Genomic DNA, 22,418 nt, shown 5'->3' with positions numbered 1-22,418 from the left:
ACTTTCAAAAACACTCTCAAAAAACACCTACGGGAGACTGCAATTCGAAACTGGCCCCTGTAAATGTCCTAACACAACCCCCTCCAATGTACGGTAAATGACCAAGTATGGTCTTGTCAATATTCCAATGTACAGTTTTGTTTGTATAGTTGTACAGTGTCCCCCACCCACCCCTCCAACCCAACCCCCCCCCCCCCCCCCCACCCCCACCTACCCAATCCAATGTACAGTTTCTACGCCAAATGTATATACTCTTTTTTTCTGGACTCTTTTTGTATCACAAACGGTACTGTATTTGCAAATCTGGTATGTCATAAATGTATAGATGTAGCAGTACTGGCTATCTGTATGTCATGTATGTCTATCTATGTTATGATGAATTGAAAATGGGGGACCCTGATGTAAACAAGACGAAAGTCTTTCTCTGGTCTGCATCCCCTTAACAATTGTATGTATTGAGCCGTACTGTACTGTACCCATTCTGCAATCTGTTAATAAAGTTTTCAATCAATCAATCAATCAACCTGCTGTGGGTCAGGCCTAAGGAAACACAACCTGTTGTGGATCAGGCCTAAGGAAACACAACCTGTTGTGGATCAGGCCTAAGGAAACACAACCTGTTGTGGGTCAGGCCTAAGGAAACACAACCTGTTGTGGGTCAGGCCTAAGGCGATACAACCTGTTGTGGGTCAGGCCTAAGGAAACACAACCTGTTGTGGGTCAGGCCTAAGGCGATACAACCTGTTGTGGGTCAGGCCTAAGGAAACACAACCTGTTGTGGATCAGGCCTAAGGAAACACAACCTGTTGTGGGTCAGGCCTAAGGCGATACAACCTGTTGTGGGTCAGGCCTAAGGAAACACAACCTGTTGTGGATCAGGCCTAAGGAAACACAACCTGTTGTGGATCAGGCCTAAGGAAACACAACCTGTTGTGGGTCAGGCCTAAGGAAACACAACCTGTTGTGGGTCAGGCCTAAGGCGATACAACCTGTTGTGGATCAGGCCTAAGGAAACACAACCTGTTGTGGGTCAGGCCTAAGGAAACACAACCTGTTGTGGATCAGGCCTAAGGAAACACAACCTGTTGTGGATCAGGCCTAAGGAAACACAACCTGTTGTGGGTCAGGCCTAAGGAAACACAACCTGTTGTGGATCAGGCCTAAGGAAACACAACCTGTTGTGGATCAGGCCTAAGGAAACACAACCTGTTGTGGGTCAGGCCTAAGGAAACACAACCTGTTGTGGATCAGGCCTAAGGAAACACAACCTGTTGTGGGTCAGGCCTAAGGAAACACAACCTGTTGTGGATCAGGCCTAAGGAAACACAACCTGTTGTGGGTCAGGCCTAAGGAAACACAACCTGTTGTGGATCAGGCCTAAGGCGATACAACCTGTTGTGGGTCAGGCCTAAGGAAACACAACCTGTTGTGGGTCAGGCCTAAGGAAACACAACCTGTTGTGGGTCAGGCCTAAGGAAACACAACCTGTTGTGGGTCAGGCCTAAGGAAACACAACCTGTTGTGGATCAGGCCTAAGGCGATACAACCTGTTGTGGGTCAGGCCTAAGGCGATACAACCTGTTGTGGGTCAGGCCTAAGGAAACACAACCTGTTGTGGATCAGGCCTAAGGAAACACAACCTGTTGTGGATCAGGCCTAAGGAAACACAACCTGTTGTGGGTCAGGCCTAAGGAAACACAACCTGTTGTGGGTCAGGCCTAAGGAAACACAACCTGTTGTGGGTCAGGCCTAAGGCGACACAACCTGCAGAGTGTCATGTGATAGCTCTCCTAGGTCTAGCTCCATTGAATACATCCCGTCGTCATGGTGATCAGCTGCTCCATCTCTGTCCATATTCTCCACAGGTATCCGTCAGCTCCAGTTGATGCTGCTGAAGGTGTGTTTGATTCTGGGAGTGGAGATTCAGGTCAATGTGGACTTTGTCAAAGTTCTGGAGCCACCAGAGGAACAGGGTGAACATGGTAAGGGTCTGTGTGTGTGTTGACTGACTATCTGCACCATGCAGAGGTGATGAGTGATGATGACGCACGGGCACAGACGGGGCACTGAAACCCCCCACCACACACACACACACACACACACACACACACACACACACACACACACCGCCTCATGTCCTCACACAGGCCATAGCTATATATAGAAGAGGCTGCCTGCCTGCTCACATACTGTGTGTATTGGTGAAAGTAGTTTCCTAGAGAAGCAGCATTCCTAACGGATCTATAGCGTAGTGTGTGGAACACAAGACGAGTATATTGTTAGAACAGCAGGCAAAGAAATGGAACCGTCGGTAAACGCTGACACGCCCTAGATGTGAACCCAGATGCCCTAGATCCGCCGAACTTGTATCATATGATCACTTAGACGCAGGGCAGGCCGTGTTTCTGCAGAAATGCTGCATCCTTGATTTCGAGTTCCATGTGGGTTCTATTTTAAATAATTTATATATCATTATATGGGATAGTGTAAAATAGGATGGTAGGGGTTGTTTTATTTTCTTTTTGGATACACAACCCTTGCGTCTGGCCAACCAGCAGACTTGTATGAGGATGTGTCTTTTATATTTTGTAATCGGTCTGTGTATCAAATCTGTAAGAAAATAGACCTATCTCAAACCCTGCCCTCTTTTCTTGATCCTCCAATCACAACTGTCGCTTACCTCGGACAAACCAAGTTTGTCCGAGGTAAGCGACAGTTGTGATTGGAGGATCAAGAAAAGGGGCAGGGTTTGAGACAGGTCCATTGCTTGCTTGTGTGTGTGTGTCTTCCTTCAGGCCCCGGGTGGAGGGCTGAGGTCAGGCCGTCTAACCATCCTGTCTCTGTGTGTGTGTGTCTTCCTTCAGGCCCCGGGTGGAGGGCTGAGGTCAGGCCGTCTAACCATCCTGTCTCTGTGTGTGTGTGTCTTCCTTCAGGCCCCGGGTGGAGGGCTGAGGTCAGGCCGTCTAACCATCCTGTCTCTGTGTGTGTGTCTTCCTTCAGGCCCCGGGTGGAGGGCTGAGGTCAGGCCGTCTAACCATCCTGTCTCTGTGTGTGTGTGTCTTCCTTCAGGCCCCGGGTGGAGGGCTGAGGTCAGGCCGTCTAACCATCCTGTCTCTGTGTGTGTGTGTCTTCCTTCAGGCCCCGGGTGGAGGGCTGAGGTCAGGCCGTCTAACCATCCTGTCTCTGTGTGTGTGTCTTCCTTCAGCCCCCGGGTGGAGGGCTGAGGTCAGGCCGTCTAACCATCCTGTCTCTCTGTGTGTGTGTCTTCCTTCAGGCCCCGGGTGGAGGGCTGAGGTCAGGCCGTCTAACCATCCTGTCTCTGTGTGTGTGTGTCTTCCTTCAGGCCCCGGGTGGAGGGCTGAGGTCAGGCCGTCTAACCATCCTGTCTCTGTGTGTGTGTGTCTTCCTTCAGGCCCCGGGTGGAGGGCTGAGGTCAGGCCGTCTAACCATCCTGTCTCCGAGTTTGACTTTGACGTGGTGATCGGAGCTGATGGACGCAGGAACACACTAGAAGGTGAGATCACAGAATGATCATATTTTCCAGTGTAACGCAGTTTGACTTGTCGTCTCGTTGGACAAGTTATAATACCGCAACCTCGACGAGGCCCCGACCGGCAGACTCCAGAATAGTCTTTTCCCCCACAGGCAGTTGGACTCGTGAAGAAATAACACTAACGGCTACCAGCCTCTGACTTGAGTAAAAAACTGCTATTTTATCGCTGTCTCTGCTACTGTACACTAGGGCTGACCCCTATTAGTCGACTAATCGGTCGAAAGGAGCCGTAGTCGACTAGCCAACATCTTAGTCGAATACAAAAATATATATATATATCATTCTTTCCAAAAGCAAAGAGGCCTAGAAGCGTGGCTAACGCTAATGGCACACATACCAGAGGCTAACTGCCTACGAAAACAGGCACAGAGGCACTGAAAGAGGATTTCACCCGTCTAATGAACACACTAGACTAGACAAATATCAAGATGTATCCATCAGTGGACCAATTGCATGCTTTTGCAGAGAACAAGAAGCCTTCAGTCGACTCCTTCAGACATTAAGCACCCCCCACAGCCCAAATGGAATGATACAAAAGTTAAAGAAAAAAATATGATTTTTTTTTAAATATTATATAATATATAATATTTTTAATTTTTTTTCTTTAATATTTATTGGTAGACAAAAATATATATATATATATTTTTTTTTAAGTCTACCAATAGTCGACTAACGGCAAATTTTGGCCAATCATAGTCGACCATCCAAATCCTTAGTCGGGACAGCCCTACTGTATAGCCTCGATTTACAATGCAAGTGCATTGTAAATCGAGGCTATTCTTAATTCTTAAATATTTATACTGTTTTTATTGCTTCTTTCTGTACTACTTTGTGTTGATGCTGCTGCTAGGTAATATACTGTAAAAGGATAGGGATGTGACAAAGTATTCTGATTCTGATATATATATATATATATGAGTCAGAGGGACATATTCTGTGTGTATGTCGACAATCCTATTTGTCCATGTGTGAGTCCATAATAGGTTGTGAGCACCCTATAAATGTTATATGGTCTCCACCATGGACTAGCTACCAGTAGCTCTAATATACTATTGTACCTGTGAATGGCCTACATTCTATATTTTTATGTCCACAGTCAAAAACACTATTCATTGGGTTATAGAAAATGAGAGGTTGGGTTATTGCTATTAGGGATGCCATGATATTACATTTCCTCATGACAACACAGGAGCTACCGGTTACACCGGGCATTTTACAAGGGATGTGCGTTGTGTTGACGTTTTAACCGCACGTGAAAAACTAACAAAAAAAGTATTGTTTGCAATAAATCGGAAGCATCGGCAATACAACGGTACACGCCACTGAAACTGATCTCAACACACTCGCAGTGCAGACATATCATCAAATATACTTGAGATGGTTGCCTTCAGTAGTATCGTTTTCCAACGTGAACAGTGTGTGGCTTTTGAGCTGCACATTATCCCAACTTGTTCAACTTCTTTGCTAAATCAAGCAAAACAAAAACAAGCAAAATTGTGTCAAAGTTGCGGAAAATAAACAGACTTGGCAACTCTGGTTTTATGGGAGTGCGCTCAGCAGCTCACGACCAATGAGAATTAGCGCTTTCACGTTGTAAGACCTGAGTGGGAAGAGGCAAACCCCTGGCTTGATAGCGTCAGTGGAGATGTTTATAAAGCAAACTGCAAAGTATGTGTGTTTTCTGTGGCACATGGTGGACTGACTGACATCAGACAGCATGCCTCAGGACTCCTGAGTCAGGAGAACAACATTCCCGAAATATAAGAACGCAAAGGACCCAAGCACAGGTTTCACAGTTCTTCATGACTGAAACATCTCCTGAGATTGATTCGGTATAGGATATTACATCTTATTTATCTGGTTGTGTTTTTAACTAGATGTCAGTATTTCTATTTACCTGCCCTGGCAGCCAGGAGCCTACATATTGGCTGCTGATGTGCATAGTCTCTAGGCTATTTCAGTTGACTAATATGGGTGATTGTTCATTAATGTTGAGTTTTTAAAGTCTAATAAATAAACATGTATTTATATTAATCAATATAATTAAATAGTGTGCCAATTTAAACTCTTATGTTGTTATGCTCATCTGGAAAACGGAATTCTTCATAATGGATTAACACATTAACTGCCATGCAGTTTGCCCCTCTCATACCACTGCCACCACTCTAAGGGCCCGCGTCCACTTGGCGCATATTTCTGACCGCACGCATCTGTTTTCAATGTATTCCAATGGGGAGGGAGCGCATGCGGCCGCATGCGGCCGCCTCTAGGAAGTGCGCTGCCGTCGGCTTCTTTTCTCAGCTTTTTTGTGCGGTCGAAAGTTGAAACTTTCTCAACTTTCAGAGCGATGCGCTGGGCTCATTTTCAGACAACCAATCACAGCCATTCATCTACCACTCTGTTTGTAACCTGACACCGGAGCTGCCTGCCTGTCTGGCTGTCTCCCACAGACCATTGAGATTCGCGACAAAACTAATAATAATAACTACACGAATACACTACTAAAAAGCTAATAAAAAGCAAAGGGCGAACTGTGGTGTCAGGCAATAACTATATATATAATTAATATACAATAAAGTTATTCAAATATGCTATAATATGTGCAAAACCGCGGCATGGCTGTAGATTTATTTCTGTCATCTACAAGATGCGCTGCATGCCAGCGCTGCCGGCGCACTCCCAGCATGTTTCACGGAGAAATATGCGCTAGGTGGACGCGGGCCCTAAGCCTATGGAGATGTTCACCTTCTTTGCAGGGCTATAACGTTTTAAATTGTATTGCTAAATTGACTTTACTATGGCCCATTCAACATCGATTATCCATCGTTCAGGATGTAGGAACGTTATACTTTTTCATTCATAGATTCATACGAAAATACCGTCTAGAATATAAATATGTTTTTATCGTTTTCTGCAGTAATTCCTAGAACGTGAGTTATAGGCATAAACGCATATATAGATTAACGGGGGGGGGGGGGGGTCGTTTATAATTTTCCGTGATCGTCAGTAAATGCTTTATGTAGTATGGGTGATATATTGATCAGAGCAGTTTGCATTAATAAAAATAAACAAACACGCTGAAAGTAAGGTTACTGTCCTCTTACCGTTCGCCGATGAGCCTGGAGGAAAAAGATCCCACTTATTTGACGGCGATCTACTAGATCCATTTCCGGTTTGTATGGCGAAATAAACGCCAAAATTATATCGATTATTGAGTTATGGCAGCGATCCATATACACGGATGTGTGTCTAGAGTCCCGCAACAATATGTGCCTGCCGGACGCATTTCCCAGATGCACGGAGATCGACTCGATCCATTCCGGTTTGGTAACTCGCCCGATCATCCACCAGGCGGCGGTATTGAAGCGTTGCTCTGTTGTGCAGGCTCCCACTGTATCAGACCAGGCTCGGTGAGGGAATTATGAATACCATGGCGAAAAAATGAAATATGATCTCGCCGTGGATTGGCGGAATTCGCATGACCTTGAAACACATCGTAAGCCGTTTCCGGCAGTGGATGTGTTAACAGTTAATTTTATCATCCCACTCCTCCCCTCTAGTTACTGCAGCTGAGGTGACACAGGTATACCACACGGTTAAACACAACCTCAGCTACAACAGTGCTGACTGTTTGTTTTCAATGCATTTCAGGAGTTTGGGGGGCTGGCTCCCCAAAATAATTAAATAACATAACCCTAACCCTAAAACCGAAATAAAGTAAAAAAAAAAAAAAAGTTACAAAATCCGCCCTTTTTTCACCCAAAAACCGCCCAAAAATGTTTCTTGCGCGTGCTTCGCGCACGCTCAATGACAGGTGTCCCTTATTTCTATTAGTGAAAGGTGGCAAGCCTAAATGAGAGAGCCAGCTGGGGAGTGTGTTTGAGAGCGAAACAGCGGTGGGGGGCAAGCTAGCTAGAGGGAGAGAGGGGGTGTGTACTGAGAATGAGGGAGCCAGCTGCGTTTGAGCGCAAAACAACGGTAGGGGCCGTGGGCAAGTAATGTAATCGGCCTATGCCCAAACACTGAGGAACACTGAGTAACACTGCCCACCGCGACAACCCTGCTTTCAGCTACTGGATAAAGCCTTCCTGTTGACATAGTTTTAGATGGGGGCTCAATATCCACGTGTGGGTCAACTGCTACTTAGTGTGTTTGTGTGTGCGTGCATGCATAACTGATAATGCCAAACTGACTCCAAAGGGTATGGTGACCTTTTGCTCTTAAGTGAGAGCACTTTAACCTCAACAGTCAACTACTTTAGTGTGTGTAGATTTACGTATGTCTGGCATATGTGTGTTTGCTGAGTGCTGACAGACATAAAAGTAATTGACCCCCAAGCAGCCAACACCAGAGGCTTTATTGACTATTTGAACCATGTAACTTGAGCCTTGTGTCTTGAGAGGGTCATCTAGTTACTACTTAGTTGCATTCCTCGATGTACAGACGGTCTGAAACCAAGGCTGTTTTGTGACTGTTCATTGTCTGGAATATGTCATCTTTTCTTTCCTGTGAACCCCCCCTCATCCCCTTGCGCTCGCTCATGCATTTGTATTGGTCCCTAATTCACTTCCTTGCTGTTAAGACTAAGGAAATGTAAGGAAGGGGGGGGGGGGGGTCTTCTAACCTTCAGTGATAATGACATTATGAAATAGTTTTTCTTTCCTTTGTAGGTTTCGGTGACAATTTTAAGTTTTATTTTTAAGTTCCTTCTGTTTCAGTACCAGAGTAATGTGGTCTTTTCCCGCTCTTTGTAGGTTTCTCTCGCAAGGAGTTCCGGGGGAAGCTCGCCATCGCCATCACGGCAAACTTTGTCAACCGGAACACCACCGCTGAGGCCAAAGTGGAGGAGATCAGTGGAGTGGCCTTCATCTTCAACCAGAAGTTCTTCCTGGACCTGAGAGAGGACACTGGTGGGTTTGAACATATTGACGATGAATGTAGGATACTTACACTGTATTGGGTCATCTTTTAGGTAGGTGTTATGATCATTATGGATGGAGGTTCACAAGAGTTCTTCCTCAAACTCAAAAGAGAAGACTGTTTTAAGTCGGAATTATCCTATTGTACCTGAAACTCCCAGCTGTCCAAACCTTTTGACAGAGAGGGTTGAAGTAATGTAACGTATTAAATTAGTAGAGCAGGGCCAGGGGCCTCCGTTTACCAGGAACTAAATGGGAGGAAAGGAAATAATAGCATGAAAACAAACAAATTATTTCATATCTTAAACATTCTGGAATCGCATGGAGGGCCAAAAACAACATACCAAACAACGAACCAGTTTTGGCGTGCCAGCTGCCAGTAGTCTCATACTCGTATTGACATTAGGAGTCTGATGGCAGCGTGGAGGAGGCGTTTCAATTTCATGACATAAAAAAAAACGTTATTTCATTTTTTTTGGCAAATCATGAAGCAGGGATTGTGTTTGAGCATGGTGTAAGCAGACCTTCTGTCGGTGAGAATTCACCGCAACATTTCAGGAATGGGAGAGGGTCTAGTAGCTAACACCACCCTCTTAAACAGCCTTCAACTTCCGGGACAGTGAGTTTTCTGTACCCAAAAGCCCTCACACAATGTACAGTACAGTTTGCAGAAAAAATTCTCAAAATGACCCTGCACTTTTTAAAGTGTACAATATTTGTATATACAGTAGCCTATAGAGGGTTTCAACTTGACAACATAAACATTCTAAATGGACTGCAGTCCAACTACAGTCCAAGCTGTTACCTAGCAACGCAATTCCACTGAACCGGCCTATACTCGGCTGCCCCCTTTCAGTCAATTCATAATCAATTAATCATTAGTCGACCAAGACTCTGGTTGTCCATTGGTAATTTCTTATGGTTTTTTCCTTGCTGAATTATTTGCGTTATTCCCTAAACATGATAAGAACATCCCCAGAAAGCACTACATTTAAAGAGGTCCTTTTGCATTATTGCATGTGGGAACCACAATTTTACAGATTTGTCTATTAAATCATCAAATTGATTAGTCAACAAAGTCCTATGACTGTTGGTTGACTTACGCCTTCCTTTAGTGGAGGACGGCCCTATATGACTCTGTTAGCCCCACTCATCCCAGTTCCTCACTAACCTCCACCTCGCCTTTGTTTGCAGGGATCGACCTGGAGAACATAGTGTACTACAGAGACAACACCCACTACTTTGTCATGACTGCTAAGAAGCAGAGTCTCCTCGATAAAGGGGTCATCATTCATGTAAGTGCTGTTGGGTTTGGCTTCTTTTTCTGCTTACTGGGTCAATTAAGATAAGATAATTTATTCCTTTATTGATCCCCTTGGGGGAAATTCAGGCATCATGGCAGCGAGGGGGAGGGGAGGTACAGGTAGTAAAAACAAGCAGTGTAAACAATATAACAATATAACAAATTAATATAACTAACTAACTGAAATATACAGTATTCACATAAGGTGCAGCATGCATAAGGTAGTATTATTGTCATTTTAGGTTCCTAAGTAGTTGTAGTGTAGTTGGATGTCTGGCAGCAGTCCCTGCCCACTGTTGTGGAGCCTGATGGCCGCTGGTATGAAGGACTGGCCGAGGCGGTTAGTTGAGTGTGGGGCGGGGGTGGTAGTAGTATGAGTCTGTGACTGAACGTGCTTCTCATCTTGACTAGCACGTCGTAGAGGGGGTTGGATGGATTCTCCAGGATAGCAGCCAGCTTCCTTCTCATCCCCCCTCTCTGCCACCACCTCTAGTCTGACCAGCTCGACTCCCACCACGGAGCTAGCCTTCCTCACCAGCTTGTTGAGCTAGTTGGTGTCCCTCGAAGGACCCGCGTCTCCTCAGGAAGAACAGCCTGCTCTGTCCCTTCCTGTAGAGGGCCTCTGTGTTGTCCGACCAGTCCAGTTTATTGTTCAGGTTCACCAAGGAACTTATATGACTCCACCACCTCCACCTCATCCCCCCGGATGGTGATGGGGGGGGGGGGGCTCTTCTTGCCCCTCCGGAAGTCCACCACCAGCTCCTTGGTTTTACTCGTGTTCTCTCTCTATCCCTGACCCTGTCTATCTCTATTTTTCTATCTATTTATCTCTCTATCCCTGGCTCTGTCTCTCTCTCTATCCCTGTCTCTCTCTCTCACTCTATTTCTATCTCTCTCCTCTCTCTTGCACTCCGACTCTTATTCCTGACTCACTCATACACACATTACCACACACACACACACACACACACACACACACACACACACACACACACACACCGACCCCCACACACTTTCTCTCTCATTTATGCATATGTGCACACACACACACACACACACACACACACACACACACACACACACACACACACACACACACATTGCATGTCCTTAGAGAGATTAGTCAGGATAAATGAGGATGTTATTATGACACTCACTGTGTGGATCACACTTCACACACAGCCCTCTGTTGACCTGACCAGTTACCCCCCTCCCCACACACACACACAAAATCTGCACACATGCATACAATCACACGCACACACGTGTTGGACCCACACATGTCCATGACCTCAGTGGGCTCTTGTTATCGCACATTCCTCATTAGTGAAAGCTGATATCCCATAGAGCTTAGCAGTCGACTCCACCCCTTCCCTGGCTGGTCCCGGAGCAACTTGAAGATAATAATGTTCATGTTGCACCAGCTGCTCCCCTGGGCAGTAGCTTCTATAACGGAGACGCTGGACCACCATGGGACCCTATTTTGGAAAGAATATGAACGGTAGTCAACTGTCAAGAGACAAATGTTTTGATCCCGTTTGAATTATTTTGCCATTATGCCAATGGTGTTTGTTGATTTTCAAAAGTGTTATTCAGCTAGCTAACGTTATGTTATAGCATCAAAAGCTATCGATAATGTTTGCTAATATTATCTAACTTGCTTGTCGATCAACTTTATTGACTTGCAAAATTATAATTTTTTTTATTGTCAAACGTCATTATGTGTAATTCATGGCACAACTTTAAACGGGATAAAATAATTATTTGTCTTTTATTTTTTTTATCCCAATGTTAGTCGTTATGCCCCTACCTGGTCGTTGCGTGCTCTGCCCCCTACCGTCGGTCTGGGAGGGCGTAGACTATCACATGCTTCCTCCGACACATGTGCAGCCAATCCCCACTTCTTTTCACCTGGCAGCGCGGACTCTCACTGGGGGAGTGTAACGTGTGGAGGACACTACCTCCCCCATGATCCGACCTCGCTGTGCAGGCGCCCCGACCGAACTGTAGGAGTCGCTGTTTTACAACGACCAGGACCCACCCTCGCCGGGTTTCCCACCCGCTAACACTGCCAATTGTGTTAGTATGGACGGTCGGCCAACCCGGAAGCACCACAGCTGGATTCGATCCCACTGTCTCTGTGGTGGTGGGCAGACGCTTAGACCGCTGCGCCACCCGGCCGCTCCCAATTATTTGTCTTTCACCATTGACTACCGTACATATTCTTTCAGAAATGGTGGTGGTTAGCAGAAGAGGAGGGACTTTGCCTCTCTATTCTATGGCAAGTCTGTGCAGAGTTGTGAAGTTTTACATAAACACTAGTGTTGAATCAAATATAAATGATTACTACTAAGCTCTATTGCCCCAGCCCCCAGCTGTGTGTGTGTGTGTGTGTGTGTGTATGCAGTGTGCAAATCTATGGTTTCTGAGTTATATCTCACATTATCTTACTGATTCAATTAGCAAGATTTGTCAAGTACATACTACAGTGACGACCCATTTGAAAAAGCTGAGTTGTAAAAAGAAATTATATTAAAGTCTCTGTATTACACTTAATCATATCTTACTTGCTTTTGAAGTCTATTGTCTAAACTTGAGTCAGTTTCAGGGAACCTTTAAATATTACTTTAAATTCACCTTTAATCATCCCATCACTGTAGTGTTCTCATGTTCGTTTGTTTTCTTTATTTTATTTCTATTTCGTATTATTATTATTATTGAAGTGATTCAGAGTGAGGTGGAGAGAGAACCCTCCAATCGGTGATGACACTGGGATGCACAGTCTGGGGCTGCTCCATAGACGATGAATGAAAGGTCTGAATTAAAAACGTAATTTGGGTGTAAAAAGCTCACGCAAACATTTCATAAAGTCATACATCCCAGTTACGTCCCCAATCGGGAGGGTTCTTCTTTCTCCGATGTCTAGCTTTAGGAGAGAGTGGTGTGTGTGTTCTGACTGACTGAATGGTCCTGGGGCACATCTGTCAAACAACTGCCTCTTTGAACTGCTGCGGTCAGGCAAGCGCTACCGGAGTCTCATGGCCAGTACAGAGAGACTTAGAAGGAGCTTCTATCCCCAGGCCATCAGGATGCTCAATGACACTATGTAACAACCCATCATCTACACTCAAATCCACATGCACACACTCACTTTTAAACAAACACTCACCTTAGCACTCACTTTAGACACTTTTACACTACATTATATGTATCTATTATTAAAGAGATTTGCATTACATACCGCATTGCATTAGCACCTTACCCTAAGTTTTGTACCTAATTTCTGCATTGTACCTCACTGTTAATTTTACTCTGTATTGTATATTGAATATTCCTCTTTACTTACTTTTTACTTTTCTTTTTACTATTTATTTTTTACTGTATGAAGCACACTCAGAAAATATCTATTTTATTGTGACAAATGATAAAGAAACTTGAAACTTTATCTTCCCTCTCGTCTTCATCCAGGACTACATAGAAACCGAGCGGTTGCTAAGCAATGACAATGTCGACCAGGAAGCGCTCCTCTCCTATGCCCGCGAGGCGGCAGACTTTGGCACCAACTACCAGCTGCCCTCCCTGGACTACGCCATCAACCACTGCGGCCAGCCTGACGTAGCCATGTTCGACTTCACCTGCATGTACGCCTCGGAGAACGCCTCACTTTTCAGGGAGAAACACGGGCATCAGCTGATGGTGGCTCTGGTCGGAGATAGTCTGCTGGAAGTAAGAGAGGATAGGGATGGGAGTGGTGTGTGTGTGTGTGTTTATTTAAAATGTAAGCATGTCGAACCTCTGTCAATATTTGATTCCTATGTATTGGCGCTTTTCCACTGCATGGTACCACTACCTACTCGACTGAACTCTACTTCGCCTTTTCAGTTTTCCATTGCCGAAATTTGCCGATGGTACCTGGTACAGAGTACCTTTCTTAGTACCTGCTCTGTCGAGGTTTCAAGCGGGTAGAACAGGGACTAAAAAGCGACCTGAAACACTGATTGGTCAGAAGAGAGAATCATCACTATGTCATAGGGGTGTAACGGTACGTGTATTCGTCCCGCGAATTACGGTACGCGCAGCCATAGGAAGAATAAGTCTCATTAATACCACTAGGTGAAAGTAGGGTTGCACATTTTTACAAATCTATGCTCAATATCATTACTTTACTTTACACTGGCTTACATTGATCTTTAACATTGAATATTAAGCTTTTATTGCCAAATGTAGATGATGAATAAAACGTTGAAGCTTGCTTAGGCACGGTGACAAGCGGACAGAATTAACAACGCGAGGCTGTCAGGTGGCGTAGCGGAGATTGTGCTCGTCACCAATGCAAGAGGCTGCGGTCTCGACTCCCGGAGAGTCAGCATTGCCTTGGCTCGGGCTGATCGCTATACTAACTCGTTTGGCTGAGTTAGGGGGAGGGGAGCCGTGGGTGGGTCCTGGGCGTTGTGGACAGCGACCCCTACAGTTGGGTCGGGGCGTCTGCTCAGCGAGGGTAGGATCTGGTGAGAGGTAGTGCGGCCTCCCACACGTTACACTCTCCCAGTGAGAATCTGAGCTGCCAGGCTGGCTGCCGGCTGGCTGCACATGCGTCGGAGGAAAACATGTGACAGTCTCCGGCCTCTCGGACCAACAGTAGGGGAAAGTGCGCAACAACCAGGAAGGGGGTTGGGAATTGGCATAACGACTAACAGTGGGATGGGAGAAAAATCGGATAAAGGAGGGGGAAAAAGATAATAAAAAAATAAATAAAAAAATAAAACAACGCGCACTGACACTCTGCACTCGGCTCTCCCCTCCTCCCTTACCGTTTTCTACAGCCTGTGTCCCAAAAAAAATCCTCTCTAAATCAAATCAAATCAAATTTATTTTATTTATAGTTTTCACTCTACAAGTGAAACTGAAACTAAGTTGTTGCATAAATTGTTAAAGGGGCAGTAGGCAATTAATTTACTCAGTGGATGCCTGAACACAGAATGACACCAGTATCACTGACTACCACGGCAAGCCTATCGAATATTATTATATTTAATTATAAATATATAATAATAACTATAAATATTGTTTTCCTGTTGTACCGAACTGTGACCACAATACCGAGGTACGTACCGAACCGTGGCTTCTGTGTACCGTTACACCCCTATACGTCATTGCACTACACGGCGTCCTGCACAAAAACTCAAACCCGCCATCTTTAAATAGCCTCGCGACTACTAAACATTAGCATTATTTGTTTGCAGTGAGAACAAAGTGCAATGAACAAAAAAAGATACATTCAGTGTACTCTGCCTCAGTTATTGATGAAACAAAACCAACAGCAACACAATCTACCACCAAGAACAAAGGGTTTAGTCTAGGGATGCCCCGATCGATCGGCCACCGATCGTTATCGGCCGATAATCAGTATAAATATGCGATCGGTGATAAGGCTTTATTTTCGCCGATCGTCAAAACCGATCTCACTCGCCCGTCTCGCTGAGTTCTGTCTCAGACACCGGGAGCTGTGCGGCGTCTGCTCCTCCCTCCAGCCCCTCCCGCGCGCATGTAAACACGGGCTAGTAGTCTAGTCTAGTGTGACGGGAGGACGGCGTCTCCCTTAGCTAACGTTAGCTACCGTTACAAAATGACCCAGTCAACCATTCACTTCCAGTCCAATACATGATGAGGCATTGTCTAACCGAACGGTATCTAGCCGGCCAGCTACCGATTGCTCCTGACATCAACAAACGCTCCAGCAAGTCTAGTATAGAGACGTGTATGATACCTCAGCTAGCTCATGTTAGCTGACGCCAGCTCACTGTTCAAAACGAAATGTCCCACTGAACTAAATAGTTCAGAGGCGCTGTATCAACGTTATATAGCCGGCCAGCAGTAGTCACAGATAGCTCCTGATATCAATGTTTTATAACACTCATTCGATGCGTATTCGAGCTGAGGGCATGTTGTTGAATTTGATCAATAGGGTCCAGCTGCACCTCCGGAGAATCCTGGCCGTAGCTGCAGGCTACTCGAGTACACACAGACAGTGGAGCTTGTTGCGTGGTGGCGATGTCTCGCAGATAATACAAGTACAAGTCTAATTATATAATATATATATTTTATAAAAAAAATAATAATAATAATTTTATATAAAATAATTTTTTATTTTTTTTTAATCAAAAACGATCGGTATCGGATCGGTATCGGCCAATATGGCTCACGACGATCGGTGATCGGTATCGGTGGCAAAAAACGTGATCGGGCATCCCTAGTTTAGTCTAACAAAAAGATTGCTAATTTTGTTAGCTTATGTGCTAATGTGACTGGGATTTCCCATTATAACCGTTAGCATTGTGGCTAGCGTACATTAGCTAATACGGCACTGGTTTCATAGCTTCATAGCTACAGTAGCTTCGAAAGCCTCTATAGACCACCGCAACACTTCCAGTATTCTGAAATCATGGGAGAGAGAGCAGGGGGAGAAAATTAATGAATGTGGGTGAGAGCCTTGACATTAAGTGGTTGTAGCTACGGCTGTGGGGGTGCTGGAGACATGATCCAATATACTTTTATATGCCTAGTCTCCTGAACACAGGAGAGACCAATCCCAAGTCGTTCAGCACTTTCTCGGCCAAGCTATAGTCACTTGTCCGCACCTACTCCGCATGCGCAGATTGATGAACCTAGATCTTTGCCTAGAGGCTAATCTTTCCTGTGACAAAATGGCATCCAATGTAATCAAAAAAGGTCAACCAATGAACTAGATTCTTGTACCGGATCTCCTCTCTGGTAAACAAGAATACCCTGAAGACTCTGGCAGGAGCACTCATTCAAGGGTACTACGACTATGCTTGCACCTCATGGTACCAAAGCACCTCAAAGGCGCTAAAAACAAAATTACAAACATCGCAAAACAAGCTAGTCAGACTACTACTTGACCTGACTCCTAGAACCCACCTCACCCCTGCCCACTTTGACAACCTAGGATGGCTTAGAGTAGACGACAGAGAACAGCAACTTGCAATGGGCCTGGTCTACAAGATACACTACACCACTCAGGTACCCATGTACATGTCGAAATACTTCCCAAAGGTCAGTGAATACCACGATCACAACACCAGACAAATCATGTCCAACCCAGATTTGGCACAAACAAGGGACTAAACATGTTTCGCAATTATGTCAACAATGTGGAACGAAAAAAATGTGAATCCCTACACACATTCAAAACCGCTCTTAAAGAGCACTTCGAAACTGGCCACCGTAAATGTCCAACCCCCCCTCCTAATAGACGGTCTCCTCCCCACTGTATGTATATATTTTCTCCCCACTGTATGTATATATTTTCTCCCCACTGTATGTATATATTTTCTCCCACCCACCCACCCCCTCCTAATGTACAGTCTCCTCCCCATCATATGTATATATTTTCTGTTAGGATTTCTGGGTAACAGTACTGTATATTTGCATATCGTATGTCACAATGTAACAGTACTATATACCTGTATGTCATGTATGTCTCTGTCATAAATGTCATGTATGTTGTGTATGTCATAAATGTCTATATGAATTGAAAATGGGGGACCCTGATGTAAACAAGACAAACGTCTTTCTCTGGTCTGCATCCCCTTAACAATTGTGTGTACTGAGCCGTACTGTATTGTACCCATTCTGCAATCTGTTAAATAACGTTTTCATTCATTCATCTCTGGACAATCCAGAGACTCTGTGGGCAATCTGCGCATGCGGAGTATGAATGAATGAATGAAAACTTTATTTAACAGATTGCAGAATGGGTACAATACAGTACGGCTCAATACACACTTGTTAAGGGGATGCAGACCTGAGAAAGTTTGTCTTGTTTAAATCAGGGTCCCCCATTTTCAATTCATAGTGACATTTATGACATTCACAACATTTACATGACATCATGACATTTATGACATACACAACATACATGAGTAAGGGAGTAGGTGCGGAAAATTGTAAAGCGCTTTGGATAAAAGCTGCTATATAAATGCAGCCATTTACCATTTTAGGTACCATGCAGTGGAAAAGCGGCATAAGTGTGATTTATGATCTGTGGATTTAAATACAGTATTTGGTGTATTTAGAGGTGTGTGTGTGTGTGTCTCTTGCGTGTTAGTAGTTGTATGTGGACATAATTATGTAAATGATGTGTGTGAATAGGTTACTTTATTAACACTATGATTGTGTTGTGTACTTGCAGCCGTTCTGGCCGATGGGTACAGGCTGCGCCCGAGGGTTTCTAGCGGCCTTTGACACCGTGTGGATGGTGAGAGGCTGGACACAGGGTCGCAGCCCGCTGGACATACTGGCTGAGAGGTAAGTGTTAGGGATGGGAATCACCAGAGGCCTCACAATACGATACTATCACGATACTTGAGTCACGATACGATAGTATTGCGATACTAAATATATTGCGATATGCTTAGTATTGCGATATTAACACTTTGAGTGCCAGCGACGTGTATTGTCATCTTATCATGCCCCCCGTTGAGTGCAGACGACGCAAATTGTCGTTTTTTTTTTTTATTAGCGATCTGAATTCATATTTCATCAACCGAGTCTCCCGTTGGTACAGCAGACCCTGTAGGAGCTCAGATGGGAAAATACCGCCCCCTATCGTCTATCCCTGTGTAACTGCAGGCCATTCGATTATACTGCTGGATCCCTGTGGGGGGAGCCAACTGGCTCCATTATGCTGGCGAGGGATCTGATGATGAGGGAAGTGATCGCGAGTTGGAAAGCAGCGTGGAATATATATTTACAGCAGCCAATAATCAATCAATAAACGCGATCGATATTTGGAATGGCGATCAGGAATTGGAATAATCTGGGCAATGGCACTGGGCAGGAGATGAGGGTAAGGGACCCCTATCCATATTCCCTACTTGCTAATCATGTTGTTTGATCGGTACAGTCCTTCCTCAGCACAATCCATGATGTTCTTCATACTGGACACCTGCAGCTCTGGCTCGTTGGCCACAAAACCAAAGCAAAAGTCATTGAGGCCAGACTTTCATTCTCTGTACAAGCCCTGAAATTAACGCTGAAATTAAGTGTGGTCCCATAACCATTTCCAATGGTTGTGTGGCTAAATAGCTGGTGGGTATCCAATATGAAGAACAGCATGGATTATGCTGAGAAAGGACCAATCAACAACATAATTTGTAAGTAGACAATTGGGCTTGGGGTGCAAAAGTCAGAATTTACCCTTTAAGATAAGAGATCACGGATAGTTTTTTTTTTTTTTTTTGTATCCACTTTTTCTCCCATTTTCTATTTTTCTCCCATCCCAATTTTTCACATCGTCCAATTCAACCCTCCCCTGTCTTTGAACGTTGTTTCTTGCCTCCCACAAGCCGGCTGCAATGTGGACTAAGTCATCGAGTCCCCTCCGATACTCGAGGTAACAGCAGTCGCATCTTTTCACCTGCGCGGCTCGATCTTTCAGCGTCAGGGGTCTGTGCTTTGGAGGGGCCCCCGCCCCCGTCGCCTCTTGATTATACTGCGCAGGCGCACCAACCGACCTGTAGGAGTCGCTGTCCACAACGCCTGATCCCCACCCTTCAGTTTCCCTCCCCGTAATACGGCCAATGTGTATTACTGTGGACGACCAGCTAAACTGAAAGCAATGTGGAGAGCGGGGCTCGAACAGAAGCATCCTGATCGAGCCCAGTCTCCAGCATTCGTTGCGAGCGCCTTGCCCACTGCGCCACGTAGCCGCCCGAGATCAAGGATAGTTTAGGGTGAGAAGGAGGAAGGGGAGAGGGGAGGTGGAGATGCTGGGGAGGATGTGAAGACGTACAGGGAAAGAGGTATGGAGGAAGAGAAGAAGCGATTAAGAGACCAGAGGAGGAAAGTACAAATTACAATTGCTTTAGTTACTTTTGCTGTAATGTTTGCTCCAAGCATTTATTCTACTTAAAAAATAAAAATAAAAAGCAGTCCGTAGAGAGAGAGAGAGAGAGGAAGTATGGGGGAAGACATTCGGCAAAGGTCGCCGTTTTATTATTGGACATTAGTGAATGCATTGAGATCAGTGAGTTAGGTTAAAACATATGTATGCTGGATGTCTCCTTCCATTGCAAGGTTTGTTGATTTAAAAAAAAATGGACCGTCCCAAATCCCAGGCTGAAAATTACCAAAATATACTTTTGCACAAGGAAATATATTTGTAAAAGGCACACAAATCTAAATAATTTGCATTGGAAAGTAACTAAGGACTTGATAAGTGTGCTCTGTTGCTGTTCTATTAGTAATTTTCTACACAAGTATTCTTACTCCAACTTAAGGTCAAATATACCTGATGACGTGACACCTCTACTTGAGTATTAAATATACCTGATGACGTGACACCTCTACTTGAGTATTATATATACCTGATGATGTGACACCTCTACTTGAGTATTATATATACCTGAGAGGGAGAGGGGAGGGGGAGAGAGAGAGAGAGAGGAGAGGGGGGGAGAGGGGGAGAGGGGGGAGAGGGAGGGAGGGAGAGGGAGGGAGAGGGAGGGAGGGAGAGGGAGGGAGAGGGGAGGGAGGGGGAGGAGAGGGGAGGGAGAGGGAGGGAGGGAGGGAGAGGGAGGGGGAGGGAGGGGGAGGGAGGGGGAGGGAGGGGGAGGAGGGAGGGAGGGAGAGGGGGAGAGAGGGAGAGGGAGGGAGAGGGGGGGGGAGGGAGAGGGAGAGGGAGGGAGAGGGAGGGAGAGGGAGAGGAGGGAGGGAGGGAGGGAGGGAGGGAGGGAGGGAGGAGAGAGAGAGGAGAGAGAGAGAGAGAGAGAGAGAGAGAGAGAGATGAGAGAGAGAGAGAGAGAGAGAGAGAAGAGAGAGAGAGAGAGAGAGAGAGAGAGAGAGAGAGAGAGAGAGAGAGAGAGAGAGAGAGAGAGAGAGAGAGAGAGAGAGAGAGAGAGAGAGAGAGAGAGAGAGAGAGAGAGAGAGAGAGAGATCGAGAGATCGAGAGATCGAGAGATCGAGAGATCGAGAGAGAGAGAGAGAGAGAGAGATCGAGAGATCGAGAGATCGAGAGATCGAGAGATCGAGAGATCGAGAGATCGAGAGATCGATCACAATCACCTCGGTGGCTGAGATGAACTCATGGTAAAAGTCTTCTGGAACTCACTGAGTGGTGAGGAATGGAGGGATGACTATGAAGAATGGAGGGATGACTATGAATGATGGATGGCATTTGGAGGGAAGGACAGAGGTGTAGAAAGGGATGGAGGGAAGGAGAGAGGTGGATGGAGAGAAGGGTGTGATTAAGGAAGATGATGAAGGAGGAGGCATGGAGAGGAATCATGTTGGGCTAAGCACATGGCCCCCTGAGCACAAATAAAATTTCTGAGGATTACTAAATAAAAGCTAGGAAACATTTGAGTGGTAAAGTGCTGTAGCCTACTTCTAGTTTTGATAAAGAATTGTGACCTTGAATTTCCTGTATTTTTCAATCGGGGGAAACGTTTATTTCTTAACAAGAGTGTTTCTTTTTTCTTCTAGAGAAAGTATCTACCGACTGTTGCCTCAAACCACCACAACCAACATCAGTAAGAACTTTGAGCAGTACACCATCGACCCTGCCACGCGCTAACCCCAACCTCAACGCCGCCTGCGTCCAGCCCCACCAGGTCAGTACACCCAATCGACCCCTGCCACGCGCTACCCCCAACCCTCAACGCCGCCTGCGTCCAGCCCCACCAGGTCAGTACACCATCGACCCTGCCACGCGCTACCCCAACCTCAACGCCGCCTGCGTCCAGCCCCCACCAGGTCAGTACACCATCGACCCTGCCACGCGCTACCCCCAACCTCAACGCCGCCTGCGTACAGCCCCACCAGGTCAGTACACCATCGACCCTGCCACGCGCTACCCCAACCTCAACGCCGCCTGCGTACAGCCCCACCAGGTCAGTACACCATCGACCCTGCCACGCGCTACCCCAACCTCAACGCCCCACCAGGTCAGTACAACCATCGACCCCTGGCCACGCGCTATACCCCCAACCTCAACGCCCCACCAGGTCAGTACACCATATCGACCCTGCCACGCGCTACCCCCAACCTCAACGCCCCCACCAGGCTCAGTACACCATCGACCCCTGCCACGCGCTACCCCCAACCTCAACGCCCCACCAGGTCAGTACAACCCATCGACCCTGCCACGCGCTACCCCAACCTCAACGCCCCACCAGGTCAGTACACCATCGACCCTGCCACGCGCTACCCCCAACCTCAACGCCCCACCAGGTCAGTACACCCATCGACCCCTGCCACGCGCTACCCCAACCCCAACGCCACCTGCGTACAGCCCCACCAGGTCAGGTTCAGATTACAGTCTGGGAGAACAGTCTCCATTCATTGAATCCGCTTTTTGGGCATTGACTAAAATTAAGGCGGTTTGTCCCCTGGTGGTAGGGTCTCCAGTGACCCGTTTCAAGGTTATAATATGTAATAACTACCATCTAGTTGATTTTATTAGAACAAGGCTTCATGACATCCTCCAAAACACATATATAAGCACAGCAAAACTATGTTTCACCATTTTGAGGTATCTGAAGGTATCTGCAGAAAAAAAGGTACGACTGTGGTGTTAGGGTCATTCTTGACCCCGGCAAGGGTAAAACTATACTATAAAAATACT

The 22,418-nt window shown here is 45.9% G+C and overlaps 1 protein-coding gene across 1 annotated transcript in view; it reads left to right on the top strand.

Moving 5' to 3' along the window:
- The window catches only part of mical2b (microtubule associated monooxygenase, calponin and LIM domain containing 2b), a 217,785-nt gene that overhangs the window by 101,744 nt on the left and 93,623 nt on the right, over window positions 1–22,418 (top strand). Inside the window, 8 exon segments of the mRNA XM_084315549.1 lie at window positions 1,866–1,982; window positions 3,413–3,514; window positions 8,308–8,463; window positions 9,667–9,767; window positions 13,244–13,501; window positions 17,988–18,103; window positions 21,278–21,365; window positions 21,367–21,405. Coding sequence (XP_084171675.1) covers window positions 1,866–1,982; window positions 3,413–3,514; window positions 8,308–8,463; window positions 9,667–9,767; window positions 13,244–13,501; window positions 17,988–18,103; window positions 21,278–21,365; window positions 21,367–21,405 — 977 coding nt within the window.

The sequence above is a fragment of the Notolepis coatsorum genome (genome assembly GCF_963971535.1).
Source record: "Notolepis coatsorum genome assembly, chromosome: 6".
In the NCBI taxonomy this organism is placed as follows: Eukaryota; Metazoa; Chordata; class Actinopteri; order Aulopiformes; family Paralepididae; genus Notolepis; species Notolepis coatsorum.
Note: the sequence above shows the minus strand (reverse complement) of the source record. Positions and strands in the feature narration are given on the sequence as shown.